The 17,161-nt window shown below is 38.6% G+C and overlaps 1 protein-coding gene across 1 annotated transcript; it reads left to right on the top strand.

The window, feature by feature from the left end:
* Positions 1–498: 498 nt before the first annotated feature.
* On the top strand, positions 499–11,839 carry aimp1a (aminoacyl tRNA synthetase complex interacting multifunctional protein 1a). Its single transcript, XM_079219841.1, has 7 exons — positions 499–570; positions 3,471–3,601; positions 4,484–4,597; positions 6,489–6,650; positions 8,428–8,636; positions 9,756–9,924; positions 11,501–11,839. Coding segments are annotated over exons 1-7 (954 nt in total). The 5' UTR covers positions 499–568; the 3' UTR covers positions 11,668–11,839.
* The last annotated feature ends 5,322 nt before the right edge of the window (positions 11,840–17,161 follow it).

Genomic DNA, 17,161 nt, shown 5'->3' with positions numbered 1-17,161 from the left:
TTACATTACTAATGTGCATCGCATCCAAAAAACGAGTCTACTCACGTTTAATGGTAAAGCTGTACGGCCATGTCGGCGGAATTAACTTGAAAATAGTATTAAAATACTTGAAATGAATTCGTTTCCTGCCTCTGCGATGTGATGGGAACAGCTGAGTGAACGTGATCAATGACGTAATTTGTGCGCGACAAAGTAGTACGCGGAACAAACGAAAAAAATATGACAATTAACCAAACGGAGTTGTTTCAAAAACCTCAACAAGGTTGTTAAGGAATTATAATGTTTTACCCGTATTTGTTTAAACGGTTGGTTTAGCATTGTAGTGATCACACACAGGCGTTATCCGTCGCCTCCTAACATGCTGCGACGGTGTACGATCTATAGAAGATACGGCTGTCGCCCACCGATGAAAAGTCTACGGAGCGGCTTCAAATCCGGATGCTGCAGAGATCTAACAGCGGGTCCTCGAGTCTGTCTGTCAGCTAGCTAGCTGGAGCAGGAGTCCGTGCTGCCAGCTGTCGAGCCCCCACCTCTCCCTGAAACGTGCTGGGGTTGCGCTTCAGAGTCCATGTAAGTTGCACAAACCTTTTTTTATTTTGTCTTTAACTAACCGATAAGCTCTAACCAACCGCCTCGCGAGTGGTTTGTCTGTGCTAGCTAAGCTACATGAGCGTTAGCCCAAAGTCCAGCGTTGTTAAAGGTGCAAGTTCCATGTGAGCTGAACCGACTCATACAGCTCACGGATTTCACTGACAACTAGCTAGCTGTTAGTGGCTCCATTTTTTTGTTTTGTGATTAACATTAACTTACCCAACATGAAATTATTGTAGTTTGATTGCTGTATTTGCAAGTGATTCCGTGCTTTAGTCTTTGTGTTGTTTTCTAGCTATAAGCAATAGACTGTATATAACCAAGTAGCTAGCTAGCTAGCTAGTAGTTAGTTAGTGGACTGTAGCCAACAACCAGTTTACATCCATTCATTTGCCGATTTTGTCAAAACCAAATAAAATGTGGTGATATAAAACAGAACAAATGAAGTAAAGCCTCACATATTAGCACCCAGAATACAAACGCACTGTAAGCTGCATGATTGGAATGTGTATAACAAGTTTTTCAAGTCGTTTTTTAATTAACATACATTAATTTGTTTTCCGTGATCCAATCCTTTCAGCAGTACTCTTCTCAACAATTAAGAAAATATGGAAATACAAAAAATCACAATGGGCACTCGACAGTATAATGATATTGTATAGATAATTAGAGCCTCACTATTTTGTTAACATAGACAGTAATTTTTTTTGTTTATATTTTTGTCAGTTATGAATGTCCTGTATTAATCATTTTTATGAAATGCCATATGCATGTGACTAAGTTGCCGGCATGTTACAATGGTTATCAAATTGACTTCTGCAATGTCAAACTCTGACATGGTGTCTCAATTATTATAGTCTCTCTCTGTTATTTTTGCATATGCATTCTGAAAAACAATTAAAGGCAATTATGAGATGGAAGAGTATAATTCCTCCTGAAAATCACTGACAAGGTTGCTGCTGAAGCCTGCGCGTCATCTTTTAAGTTAAGATGTGTAGATCCCTCTAATGCCTTCAGGTGGTGCTGGCATACTGTTCTCTGTTTCGTTTACAATGCTCTGGTTGGCAGACAGGTAGTTAAGTGTTCTCATAGTTTATTTCTTCGGGACTGAAGCATGAAAAGAGCAAACACTTGTACCTTGGTGGATCTGCTCACCACCATACCAGAGAAAGTTGGTTGTTAAATTTAACAGATCTGTTTCAAACCACCTGTTTTTTCTGTGAATAGCTTTGCAGTAGTATTGATATTTTAATTTTATAATGAATGTAGACATAAAACGTTTGTGTGGAGAACTGTTGACTAAGCAAACCAGTCAGCTATGCCTTTTTTAGGCAAACACCTCTATTTGAGCACCAGCTGCCCCCTATTAGGCACAGTTAACCTGCTAGTGTTGTCCACTTGCAAAACAGGAGATGTATCAAACAGACATGTTCACTTCCATACAGTAAAGATAGGTAAAAGGCCCCATCGAGGCTGCTGAAAACCCACATCACTTTAAAGTTCTTTACACTTTTAGCTATTTCCATTTGAAATGTAAAGCTGAATTGACCCCTTTATGTCTTTATGCTGCAGTACAGACCTCGACCCCAGGACTCATTTTCAGGGGTTATCCAAATGAGATCAGCCTTTTTGTGGCTCTTGTCATTACTCCACCACTGGTCCTGTTTAAATCAATTTGGTGTCTCAAAAAGCAATGCTTTGATCCTTGATTTTATCAACTCCAGCTCTTTTGTGTTTCTAATTTCCTCATCCCCCAACATTTTGTTTTTATCTCGGGCCAGCTGTTGTTTTCCAGCGCCTCCCTGTAATATGTGGATGAAGTTTTCTTCTCCATGCCTCAGCCTTGTAAAAATCCTTCTTTTCCTGTTTTTTTTAAATTAATTATTTTAAGTAATTTGCCAAGCCATGGTAAAGGAACATTACTCCAAAACCCAAACTGGTGTCTAGTTGTGATTTAGTCGAGTGGCCCCGAAAGTGGCTGAACCTTTTTGAACTTAATGTCCAAAACTGAATGCAAATTAAGTTGTGGTGAATTTCACTTCTTTACACTTGTTACCACGAAAGACAGACAGGAATTCATCCAAGAATTTGGCTTTCAAATGAAATTAATCTGGAAACAAGATTTACTGATTCATTTTCTAATGTTTATGATAAGCAACATATGTTCTTCTGTTATCTCTCAGCATGCATTGTAGACAAAGGTCAGATTTGGTCACTTTGGGAAACCAGCCAAAATATATTAAACATCTATTAAGACATGGTTTATACCTTCTGGAACTGCACATGGAAAACATGTAAGATCAGGATTGTTGTCAGACATTTTGGAACATATCATCCGCAGTGTCTAGATTTTGCTTTTGGAATATACAATGTCCATAAATGAAGCGGCAGTATATTATATGTTGAACAAAATAGGAAATGCAGTCATATAGAGCAGCCCTGCAACCCATAGCACCTTTGCAGAAATGAGATGTTTTTGTTGCGACTGTTGGAGAGGAGTTGACTTAACTCAGTGGTCAGTTCAGAGCTGTAGTTTGTGGTTGCGTTGTACTGGAATGCAGACCTTGTAACTCCAAACATGTATCTTTGTAGATGTTCAACATAGTACTTTAGAATACCATTTCTTTTTACAATGTGTCACTTGCGTAAACTTGAAATTTCATGAAATAGGATCATTTTCTAAGTATTAATTTTTCTTGTGAGTTTGATGCATGAACACACACAAAAGGAAAGATCCTCCATCTATAAAACCCATAAAGATATTGCATAATTTGCCCCTACATGTTTTAGTGTAAATGTTATCAGTTCAATATATTCTGCAGCTCTAATATCTAGCTTTTTGTAGTACTGAGATTGCTGAATGCCTTTTTGTCTGTTAGGTTTTTAGTTCGCTCCTTGTCCAAGATGTCAAGTCACAATCCTTTGTTGAGGCTGGAGCAGCGGGCGTCTGAGGCGGACCAGATTATCGAGTACCTGAAACAACAAGTCCAGCTGCTGAAGGAGAAAGCTGGTAGGAGACATACTTGAACTTGCACAACCAGACACTAAATTGCTTATACATAGAACATTTTGTAAGCTGATTATGGCCAATACATTGTGACAGTCTTACAACAAATTAATATATATCACAGTTGAATATGAATTATGAAGTTGTGTTTCTGAATTTGTCTATATTTCTGTGCAAAAAGTCCTGTGTTCAGTTGTAGTACATAATTCATTTCTGTATTGGCTCTAGGAGTGACATAGTTTTGGGCTGAAGAACTGCTTGCGTGCATGATTCACAGTCTCATGATTTAAAGACTGAGATCCCTGTTGGACTACGAGCAGTTTTATGATACCTGAGGCCCCAGTTATTTGGGAAAGTGCACTTAGATTTACACAAATTATCAATCTTAAAACCATTTCCCATGGTATTTCTAATCTTGATGTGGCCAAATGAGCCAACTATATTCCATACACAAAAGAATTGATTTATAAATGTTTCAAACATGTTATTAGGTCGAGTTCCGTCCTTTTCTTTTTTTACATAATATAATAAGAGAGCAGATGTTTCTGTTGCAGTTGTGTAAATTATAAAGCACTTGGAATAATCTCTATGATCTTGTACAATCACAATTGTATCATATGCACAATGGGTCACATATTAATTATTCTAAAGGAGTAAGGACGGATGTTTTACTGTCATTTAAGACTCCTTGGGGATCCAACAAGTGGATTCACGGACAACTTTTTGGGATTCATTAACTTCAAAAGAAATACAATATAGATTGTGATAGTCACTATGTTTTAGTCAATATTGTATTTGTACTAGTTCAGCAGTTCTGACAATGTCCTGTGGGATACTGAAGTTTCATTCCAGTCTAAGAGCTAACAATACTTTGTGTTCCTGCAGTCGTCCAGGCCAGTGTCAGAGAAGAGAAGAAGCTAATGGTGGAGAATGCCAAACTGAAGAATGATATTGAGGAACTCAAAAACCAGCTGCTGGAAAAAGAAAAGAAGAGGGGAGGTATGTTGGGTTTGGTTCCCAGCAAAATCTTCCATCAAGGATGAAATGTTTGTTTGTCTTTTAAAAGACCTTGATGTTGATCGCCTTCATATCTAGTTATAGAAGCGGTTGTGTGACATTAGGAACATTCAATGTCAGCTGTTGCTCATTATAGCATTGTTTGGTTTGCTATCAATGACAGCATCTTTTGCATTGTTGCCTCAACCCATTACAACTAGCTCTTTTAATTTCTGCTTTTTTATTTATGTTTTATTATAAGCAGCCATAGTGCTTCAAGAATCCCCATTACAGTGATGGGGACAACATGCCTGTCAGCTTTGTGCGTCTGACATTCAAGGGCAAACGGCTCAGATCATTAACACACATGTAATGTTTTCCAGAAAGATGCTGCAGGAATAAAGGAGGGCTGGAAGAAATAAGCAATTTAACCTATTCAAAAAGACCCACCATGTTAGTGTTGGAACTTAGAAGGAATGCTTTCCAATATACCACAGGCTGTGTTTCTAATTGTCATGTTTATTTTTGGGGGTTTTCTTTCAATGGCTTTAAGGTGGCATTAAATGGTCTAATCAAAACATGGATAAATAAGAACTTTTTGAAAGCATTTTCAGTCAGCTTTGCTGATTTGTTATTGAGAAGGCAAAACACATTTAATATGAATATAATAGTGCCTTGAGAAAAACAAAACCTCTGGAACAAAGAAGTAAAAACTGTGTCAAAATAACTTAAACAGCATTTGAGTTGAGTTGAAGACTAGCATTGTCCAAACAAGGCATGGCAAACATAATTGAAAATAGTTTTCTATGTACACAGCCAGCATACATGGAGTAACATAGGCATTCATTTGGTAACGAGTTTCTGGCCATGTGACAAATACAAATCTTTTTTTTTTTTTTAAGCTCCTCAGTTTTGGTCTCCCCCAACACCTGATTTACATATATCTGTTTATGTCTCTTTACCTGCTAAATGCTTCATTGTGTTCACCAACCAGATGCTAAGTCAGGGTCAGAAAACCCAAACTATGATCTGTATGAGGCTAAAAGAAACCTCTGTAGACCAGAGGGGTCTGGTTCTCTATGACTTCATCACTACTAGTGAGCTGTTTTTACTTTACACGGTCATTTCGAATACAACAATATGCAGCTTTATTAAAAAATTCTAGTCAAGATCCTAATGTTTCCAAAGATGCATGAATACAATAATTCACAGGACATCCACAATAACGTAGTTTGATATAAGGGTGCAACTATATAACCTCGCAGCAAAGTTAAGGGGACTGTCAAGAGTTTAAGAGCTTGTTGCCCGTAATTCCAAGGTAAACCGGAAAGGTCCTGAGCTTAGGTCCTAACATAGAATTACGGTGATTAAAAGCATTATGGCGACGGTGGTGTGCCTGCAGACCGATGTTTGTCAGACAGGCACTGGATTTTTGTAGGAATTCAAGCATCAGGCGCCTTAAATGAGGGGTTATTTTTTTTCCTGGAGAGTTATTGTAGGACATTGTTCCCTGCTTTATGGCTCCATTTCCTTGTTTCCATCAACTTGGACAGTGTGTCATTTCCCCCATCTAAACTGTTTGCATCAGAAGAGCAGTCCTCCCACTGGGTGTGTAAATAAATCTCCCTCTGTATCATTTCATTGTACCATGTTGATGCAACCAGCTCTGTGCATACCAAGTAGTGTACCTTGTGTATTTGTTACGCAAATTATCTTTTTCACCTCAGAACTTCTATGCTCATGTCTTTTTATACTTTCACACAACATTTTGGACACTGCGAGCCGAGAATATCAGTTGTCAGAGAAATTTAAGAAAAAGTCTTTCAGACAGCGACTTTGATCACTATTTAATCATGTTTTTCGACTGACCTTTTCCCTGTGTTCCCTCCTGTAGTGCGTGCGATAGCCATGCCAGCCAGTGATAACAGTGTTGAGTGCATTTCGAAGCCCGCCCCTCCTAAACCCTCTGGACCAGCAGCCTCTGCTTCCCCTGCTGCTGCCATCCAAAGCCCCTCTCCCAGAGATGAGGGTAAAAAGAAGAAGCCAGAGAAAAAAGGTAACCGCTGGAGAGAGAACAAAATGAAGGCACATTTCAGTGTTTTATATTGAATCTTTTGAAGTTTTCACATGCAATAAAATGTTATTAAATATCTTTTAGATGTGTCATAAATCAACATTTGTATCATGTAGTTCAGTTTCAGTTTTTCATCTATTTCATTTTCAGCACTATATTAAAGCCATACAGTTGACCTCTCACAACTACATATATTCCTATTTCATCAACTTCGAATGTTGGATTTATGAACTGCAACCCACAAGTCCGACTCACTCTTCCTTTAAGGTTTTGTTTGGCATCTCTTTTTTTTTCCCCCATCAACAGTTGGATAGATGAACTCTGTTCTTCAAAAGTCAATTGGCTTTCTCCAAAAGAAATGTTTTTCCACTTGAATTTCAGGTGATAATGAATGTATGGCAGCAATATCGACCTCTTAATGGATCCATGATCTCTGGGCATCAGACTTTTAGTAAAGCTTCATTTGTTGTGGACTTTTATGATTTCTAAGCTGCGTTTGTAAAGAGACGTCCTTGTCTAATGTCACCAGTAATGGAATCCAATTTGGGAATGATTTAATGTTTAGTGGATGTGTCCTTCTAGAAGCCATCATACAACCAAAGTATCCCTTTGGGTCAAATATGATGCCGTTAAACTGTTTTACATTTATAAGTTTCGAATACAAAACAAGAAAATCCTTGCCAGAGAATTTCAATTATTTGCAGTAAATCACTCTCTTTTTCACTTTCTGCAATAGGCTATTTGAGGTCTTCATCATCAGAAGGACTGTCGGGCATAGACAGGGAATGATTAGCACTGGATGTTTTTACGAGGTTATAATTCAGAAAGCGAAAGAAACAAGTTTTAAGAATTTGACAGTCTGGCATTTCTTACATCCAGATGTTAGGAAGCTGTTAATGAGCGTTGCATCTTCCTCTTCCTACGGTGTTGTACATGTTAAAATATTGGTTTCCTCAGACATTAATGTAACTGTGTTCTCACCTAATTCAAACCCATGTATAACCGTAGTGACGTCGGTAATGTTTTATGTCGCAGTGCTGTCATCGCAGCCGAGCATTGATTAAACAGAGGAGAAAAGTAGAATATCAAAGGCAGGGATTGGATTTCATATTCATCAGAACTGGTGTCGGTTCAGAGGAATGATTAAAGACTGTGTGGTCATTTGATCAGTGCAACCCACTGGAATGAATGTGTAAGCAGACCAGGCGAGTGAAAGGTACTCTGTCTCTCGGGAGGAAGCATCTGCTATTCTGCGTATTCTATGTCATTGGATCACGAAGCACTTGCCCAAAAATGCGTATTGGTACACTCATTTAGTCAAGGTTTGTGCCCCGCATTTCTGGGAAGAGGCGAAAAAGTGCAGCCCCGGGGCCTGTCATTGGTGGTTTTATGTCATTTATGGGAGGAAATTAAAATGGATTCCAGACAGATGCCCAGTATTGCTTCAACTATGATTTGTTTTTTAATAATTTCCCTTGGAACAATACCAGTTGGCTAAAATATTGTCAATGCTTTTAAACAAACATTTCCGTTTAATATCATGCACATTTGAAGTTAATAGCATGAAAACTCTCACAGATGCCTCTCTTCGTGTAGCAGACCTTCCCTCAACACATGATGGATAGCTACTGTCTGTGCTAAAAGTGCACCCAACCACACTTTTCTATTACGCATTCATTGAAATGACGAAGAGTAATTGCAAATAAATACTTAAATGATGTAAGATGTGTTTACAACAATCATCTTTATTTTATGCCAGGAGGGGAGAAAGCAGAGAAGAAGCAGGCGGCCCCCAGCCAAGAAGACGCCACGGTGGACGTGTCTCGTCTGGACATGCGCGTTGGACGTATAATCACAGCCGAGAAGCACCCAGATGCCGACAGTTTGTATGTGGAGCAGGTGGATGTGGGAGAGGCTTCTCCCAGGACGGTGGTCAGCGGGCTAGTCAAGCACATACCCCTGGACCAGGTACAGTACAACTCATATAATCAGTTATTATATACAGCGAGCTAAAACAATACAAAAGACCTAGTCATATGATGGACAGGCCACATCAGAATAATCCACATTATGTGTAGAGATTCACACACATTCACTGTTTTAGCTTGTTGATGAATGTCACATCAGGCTCCAGGACACAAGCTTGTAGATGTCAAAATCAACATCTGCCGACCTTCTAGAATATCTCCTTTTATGAGTGAGGAAAATGTAGACTTCAATACAACTTTTATTTTCCTAATAACTTTATGAATCCCTGCAGAGACTCTATTTGAGAGTTGTTTCCACTCACAACACAAGCAGTGCTCTATATGTTCGTGTGCATTAATGGATCTCGAGGGTCATAGTAACGAAGTCACATTAAATGGACCAATAAATCCTAAATAAACTCCATGCTGTTTTTTTTTTTTTTTTTTTTTTTTTTTTTTGCTTCACATTTATGTTTTTCCTCCTGGAGCAAAGTAATTTATGGTTGTCAGTATTTCTGACTTTGTCTCTTCATTTAGACCAAAGAGCCTTTGTGCATTACAATGTATGCGCACAGTGTATCGCTCCTAAATGGAGCCATATACTTGCGGAAATCATGTGTAACAAATCCTGTCCGACTTACACCTTACAAATAATTGTAAGTGGAAAGGTTTGTTCCATGCACACATATTAGACATTAGCTACTTAAAAACAGTTGATGTTTGGTGGCACAGTTAAGTGCTCTCTCACTGCAATGAGAAAGGACAGACCGCTGCTGCTGTTTGTGGGTCTACAAACAGTCTCATTACTTTTCTCGTTAACTGTTTCTTGTTACTCGTGAAAAAATAAATGTTATACAAGTTCAATACAAGTATGAGAGAGGCTAATCATAAAATAATTAAGTGGCTATGTGCCACATTAAATATAGCTCTAATAAATCTCGGACGAAGCGATTGATGAGAGATGGAACATGCATTATTGTTTATATTGGATTATGGAATTCTCAGTCAGACCACATCAGTTGAAAGTGTTTTTGTAAAATGGGTATTATTTGTTGTTGTTCTCTATAGTCAAGCATATATTGGCTGTAAAAATAAATGTATCCTTCTGTCCCCCGTGCAGATGCAGAACCGCATGGCAATCCTGATGTGCAACTTGAAGCCAGCCAAGATGAGAGGAGTGGTGTCCCAGGCGATGGTCATGTGTGCCAGCTCACCAGACAAGATCGAAATTCTCGATCCTCCAAGTGGAGCAGCACCAGGGGACAGAGTTACTTTCCAGGGCTTCCCAGGTACCAGCACCCGATTACTGTCTTCACTAAAACAGATTTTGCTTCCCCTATAGCTGGGAATTGAGCCCACTGAAAGAATTTCCCAGCCTAGTTTCCACAAAATGCCTCTGACTTGGAACTGGAAGGGTGTTCTTTATGCTTCTCACTGCCAGAAACAACTCCAGTCATCATGTGTTCTCTGACCTCACTGAAAGCTCTCATTGAAGGACTCCGTTCTATTTGTTGGTGACTAAATGGCCTGTGACTACCGATTGGACAGACTAATCAATGCTCATTGCTAAGGATATAACCTACTCTTTAAATAGTCAGTCGGAAAGATAAGTGTCTAGCAAGAACTGTCTTGTTAGGTTCAACTAATGTAAGCCCTGTTCCTTACTAATTTACACATCAACTAGACTATACAAGAGTTTAGGTCCCTCCTGGGAATTATTCCAAACACAAGCTTTCCTGAATGTGGCTTAAAATCAAACTCTGCAAACAACAGGCCAGTGTGGTTTTGATTTTAAGTCTCTAGTTTTGAAAACTCACATTTATTATCAAAGTTAAGACGGCTGAATATTTGTGATGAGAAGAAGATTGGTCTTGTTGTTCTCGTATTATTTTGAGAAAACGAAACGGACGTTTTCCTGTGAAAAAAGGGAAGAGGAGGATATGAGGTACCCACAGTTCAGTACACATGTCCCAGACACTTTTTAAAATGGGTTTAATTCAAGGGGCATCTTTGGCAAGAATATTTTTCATGGATACTGAATTAAATGAGATTAGTGCAACGATGGTTCATTTGTCGTGATTTTGTTTGCTTAAAACAATACGCTGAGGTGGTTTCCTAAAGTACATATAAAAGGAAATAATAGGTGAAAGATTTTTTTGTCTCCTATTTTCCCTCTTTTCTCCAACCAAAGAGCCGTGGTACAGATTTAATTACAGGCACTCTGCTGCTGTGGGCTCATGGTTGTAATTGCCCACATTTCCACAACTAATGGGGCCCAGTAATTCTGCTCTCACTTAAGAATGAGCTCAAGTTGCTCATCAAAACCTCTTTCACGCTTCTGATCCAAACTGATTGTTGGCACTCTCGGGTCGTAAATGTCATGTGGGGTGTCCTCGCACCCTGAGATGGTTGTGCAGAGTTGACACCAGACAGAAGCCAGTACCAGTTATGATTTTTCACAAATTATCAAAAACTATGTCTTTGTGAAGTGAGACCATATTTATTTATTTTCTCTTTGATTCTGAGAAGTTCGGTTTAGATGTTTTCAATTATAGCTAAGAACAAACTGTTCTTAGCTATACTGACAATCAACATGAGAGAACGTCAAACTATTCACACTCCACATGGGATGAATAAAATCAGAATTGGCCTTAAAGAATCATGGTAATTTGCTCACAATGTGAATTTGCTTCAGTTTAAATCCATGAAGCCAGGTTAAGTCCTATCAATGGCATGGATATATCAAAACAGTGTTTCGGATATGACTGTTTCAAGTGCAGTCCTGAATACAAAGATCCTGCATGTGTGATGTATGACGAGGAAAAAATAGTTTCTAATGCTTTAAACTGACTTCTTGATTTGCAGGTGAACCAGACAAAGAGCTGAACCCCAAAAAGAAGGTGTGGGAGCAGATTCAGCCAGACCTACGCACGGACGGCCAATGTGTCGCAACCTACAAGGGAGCTGCCTTTGAAGTGGCCGGCAAGGGAGTCTGCAAAGCGCAAACCATGAGCAACAGTGGAATAAAATAAAATAACAGATCTGCTTGAAGTATCTTAGTGTTTACTTGGCAATCATCTGCAGTGATGAAGATGATGTAGTTGAGAAACAGAAGGGTGAGGAATGTAAGCTAATGCTTTGAAGATGTTCAATAAAGGGATTTTAAAAGTATACATACTTTTAATGTCCGTCATAAGAATCTGGCCCATGACTAGCATTTATTTTTTATATATCCACATAAAAGTGAAGTTATTCAATACAACTGTGTTTCTGCTTGAATTCATCAATTCTGTCCTCTCGCCGGAGGCACATTAGCTCAATTGTGCTTTTATTTTGAGGTTTTAACTCTAAAAGACATCAATGCCAAACTTGAGCAAGCATCATTGGTTTCCACTTTGTCCAGTCCTGGGCATTTTAATGAGCCGGCGACAAAACAGAGATGTTATACTACAAAAGCCCAACAAAAAGAGATTGGTTTCTCAAGCTCTTTGCAGGGGTTATTTAGATGGTGCTCAGTCCCAGCGCTCCAATCTTCTGGCCCACTGGCGGCATCTCAATCTGGACTCTGATGCCTGTACCATGTGCTTTATTTTATTGTCCTCTTGAAAGAAAAAGTCTCCCCACCTACGGAAGTATCAGACTACACAGAAGACATAGACAGAAAGCTGTACACCAGAGGCTCTAATGTTACATCCACAGTAATTAAGGCCATCCACTCTACAAAAACAACCGTCATGGGTCAAATCCGACCATCGCACAGAACGTCTGCTTACTGTTTGAGTCTTCTTCAGCAAATTCAGTTTATGCTCTTTAATTCTCTGGAGAGAGTCACCTGTGCTGAGATGACTACACCATCAATAGACCACGGATAGAGGAAATATAAATGTTTTGAATAACAGTTTTCATCGCTAATACTTTGAACCAAATGCAGAAATGAGTGATCCATATTGCCAGTTTGAAAGAAACTTTCTCAGTTTTTTGCTTAATAAGGACTCCAGAAAAAAAATAAAAAGACAACTGCTGCTAACGCCACTCTGCAAGAATAATGTATCGGTTGAGCCCGGTTTTGGGGTGCTTCACATCTGTTAATATCCTTCTGATGTAGATCGAGAGATTATACACACTTCTATCGTGGCACGGATAGTCTCCCAACAAGTGCTTTAACACCCACCTGATTGCCAATTAAGCGTGAGGATTATGATCATGTCCTCCTGAGGGGTTTGTATGGTTTTCAATGACTTAATGATCTGTCCTTTGGCAGGACACCCATACACCTCAAGTAAAAATAACTAGAGATCCTCAATGAGGTGATCCTCTCATTTGGTTTAGATGACATACACAGCTCTAAGTGACCTTGGCTAAAGCCTTTTCTCACCTAGACCACAGACCTTTTCCTGGGTTTTCTGTGATCACATTGCAACCTGAGAGAAAACTCACTCCAGGATATTTTGAGTCAGATGGTTGGAGACTGTTCGTTTCCTAATGGAATTTTCAGCTGCATCTGGTGTACACTGAAGCAATTACCTATTCATCCAAACACATGTCTCTAGATTATCCGAGTTTTCCTGATCAGTACGTCTGTATTTCTTTATTAGGGTTTAGCTTGAGACGCTTTCGTCTTTAGTTAGTAATGTGAGACAGTTTTTGGGGCTGTTCCTGATTTCACAGATTGCATATATGCTCTATGATAAGCCGATATCAAAACATTACTTTTACCCCGTGATGTTTGGTTTACGATGTCAAAAGCTGAAGAAGACCTGAAGTTGTTGTTGCTTTATTTATTCCCCTTCAAATTCCAATTGACCTGAGCAACAAAAAAAACACGTGTCAATCAGATATGAATGTGTATGAAGAAAAGGAAGAGAAAAAAAAAGTTCCCATCTGAAAACAGGATTCGGTGGATTGGTAACTATGACTAACAGACACATTTAATAGTCTGGTTCTTGAAATGTTGGGTTTAAAGTTCCACAAAGAGGGTTCTAACAACCAGAACATCATGAAACAGCAGGGGCCACGAGGAATATATTTCTCATTTCTGAAGCCAATAAGTCAGTTTCTGACGGGGCATGAAAGTCCAACGATGAAAGGTCTTTGATAAAAGCTGTGATTCATATTGGACAGCAGGATTTGCATTTCAATATTGCAAGATCAGATTTAATGTGAATCAAGACGTGTGTGTTTCTTGATTACTTCAAGACCCTTTGGATGTGTGCAGGGTTCTGTCTAATTGATCAATGTTTTATTGTTTTGTTATATTCTCCCCAACCTTGTTTTCAAAATGATCTATTAGTTTTGTTTATTTAGCAATAAAATACCCATGTTGCCTTGTCTTTTCATTATATGCAACACTATTACTAAAACACAGTTTTAGTTTGAATATATTGTATTGTTGTGCAGTAGCTCTTTACTGTAGCCAGATTTTCTTCAGTGTTTCTTTTTTGAATGCATTGTATGGCATTGATTGTAAGACATATATTGAAATTATTAGTAACATGCATTTCAAACTTAAATGCATAACGGGAAAGCCGTCATGACATCGAATGATTTAGCTATTAAGGGAGTAAAGAGAGTTGTTTTATTTGTTTAAGTCCCTACTATTAGCTGAAAGAAAGAACATTTGAAGTGTCCAACCTAACCACCATTTGTTTATCATCATTCCTACTTCGTAATGTTTAGTGGCAAAGCTTTTCAGTTTTTACCTTGACAGGACTTTGTATTTACTTGACTCACATAATAATGATGTTTTGATGTATTGTTTTTTTCCAAACACCCATGAATATCTTCCAAGCCAAGGCTGTGGCTGTAACATGTTTTTCTATCCTGGAATGACAATTCCCCCTCTCGTTTTGATTAAATATATTTAATTATTTTGGGCCACTTTGGGGCAGAGTAACTTCCCATCAATGCTGAAAGACACACAGCCATGACATATTATGGCTTCACAAGTTGTTGCAGCTATTATGTTGCAATTGTTTATTGACACATTGCAACATTTATTTGGAGCTGTGTTTCTGGTCACCATATTAACCAATATCCTCTATGTTTATGTTGTATTATTCTGTTTTAGACGCTGACAGTGTGAACCTTCTGGGTATTTTTGTGGGTTTCATCGCTGCGTGAAACTTCTTTCACATCAGATAGTCATTTCATTTTTTATTGTCAAAAGCTTTCAAACTTATTTTATAAGCTTTAAGTGATTACACTCTGTGCTTTCTATTATTAAGAATGCAGCTGGTGAGTGTAAATGCCAGAGATGGGGTCCTCTGTGGCGCTTAACCCGCTGGTTTCAGCATAGAGTGAATGTGAACGAACGTTCGGCCTCCTTCACCACGAATCATAAAACTGATTTATTCCTTTAATTATCTTCTTTAATCATTTAATTTGATCAATTGCGCCTTCACACAGTTTAATCAACACCGAGCCTAAAGTGTTCATTCAGATTGTGTGGTGTTTAAAAAAGGAAAACATTCACATATAAACATTTAGCTCAGCCATCAGATCATCAAAATCCTCCACTTGGTGCAGGTGGTTATTACATCATGATTAATGTGTTAAATGTGAGCCATTAGAATTTGGATCCCATCAACAAGAAACAATCTACAAAAATAAAACAATCAACAGCTTTGTGTCAATAATAGCAGTAGGTGGGCAGAAACATGACTTGGGTTGGAAAGCACTGTAGAGTGCTGAGGGACAGACCAAACTCTGGACATATGTTGGCTGTGGTTGAAAGAGCAGCTCTTGCAGGCTCCTCTGTGTGGTTTCATGCTTCGGCAGAGTTCACAATGAACAAAATTATCCAAGCTTCCCTTTCAACTGCAGGAAATCTATTATCCATATTATGGGCCTTTTTTATTATTCATTTTAAATCACCACGTACACACAAGCCAACATTTCTGTTACTCGTCTGAGTGAAGTGAGTATTTTGATAGCAATTTGAAGCGCCGATGCCGTTTCAGCTGTTAGCATTAGTGAACAAGCTCCTGCACATTGTCTCCACTTGTTAGTTAATTGCTGTGACTTTTCTGTCCTAGCACCTTTATTCCTCAGGCAGCAATAAGACAACTACGAGAATTACAGAATACATATATTCCTGAGGAGCAGCTCAGACTAATATGATACTTAACTCCAAAGGAAACAGCTGTATGTTCTCCAAATCCATTTATTCTGTCTCAAGTTCCACACCTAGGCCGCATGATGGCACACTGCTGAATGAGAGCTCGGAAATACAGTAAGGGAACGTTTGCGTCTAGATTGTTTTATTATATAGTACTACAAAGAATACACCTCCATGCTCTCTATTCATACAATTGAAAATACTGTATGTGTAAATTATTTATATTTTGTAATATTGAATTTGCCTAGAAGTAGCTTTCTAGTTTCATTGTAGAATTAAACAATGAGCCACGAGAGGATCCTCCATGTCGTGCCTAACAACGCCCCTTAGCTGTTATAAAATCACTGTGAATCACGGCCTTAAGTCTTAATGCTTTATTAAAAACATGACATCTATCTATCTTTCTATCCTCCTCCTCTAACCTGTCCATCTCCTTCCACCAAGCACTCCTCCACGCTTAACCAACACAGTAAATCAAAATTCTAAACAAAATCTAACTTTGTGTAACAATTTGTTTGCAGCACTGATACTGATGTAATGCGGTCACAGCTGTGTGAGTGTTTTACAACGGCTTCAAGCCAATCAGACACAAGGACTGAAACTATTTTATCTTTTTATTTGACAGATTCATTCAACGATCCCAGCCAGCTTGCACTTCTGATGAGAATTTTCAAGAAATGGATCGAGCCGCAACAAAACATAATGACACCAGCATTGGGTTGTAGACGTCAGACACTTGAGGTGCCAAACAATATACTGCGCAGTACAGCATGCAAGCAGCAAGTCATGATAGTGTGGTAGTGAACAGGCCTGGTTCTAAACAACAGGGGGCCCAAGGCAACTTTTCTTTGAGGGCCCCCATACTTTGTGTTTGTGTGTGTTTGTATTTATGTGTGAGGGACGGAGACTGGAAGAGTAACTGGTTCAATCCCTGGTCTCTTTATAGTTTGCATGTTGAAGTGTCTTTTTGAAGTGTACATTTTATGTATGTATGACGAATCTAATACAGTTGAAGTTTAAAAAAAGAGAGAAAGGGAAACACACATAAAACCCCATTACAACTGATTAACTATTTCACTGTAAATCCACAAAACAATTATGAGTATGGGGTCGGATCATATTTCATATCATGTCCTTCAAGATTATTGCGATCAAATAAAAGAAATTAAGTGGAAGACAATTCATTAATTGCCAGAACAGCATGCTGTAGACTGCAGACAAAGTTAATTAATTAAACCGTTCAAAGTCCAGTTATGAACGACATGGATCAAAGATGTGTGGCTGTGTTTGAGTTGTTAAAAATAGATTCATCCTCGTAATTATATTATGATTATATCTATATTTCACATATAGTTTGTTCGTTAGTTAGTTAAATTGACAAGCTCAAGCTGCTTTGTGCGACACACGTG

The sequence above is a fragment of the Taurulus bubalis genome, assembly GCF_910589615.1.
Source record: "Taurulus bubalis genome assembly, chromosome: 6".
NCBI classification, from domain to species: domain Eukaryota; kingdom Metazoa; phylum Chordata; class Actinopteri; order Perciformes; family Cottidae; genus Taurulus; species Taurulus bubalis.
Note: the sequence above shows the minus strand (reverse complement) of the source record. Positions and strands in the feature narration are given on the sequence as shown.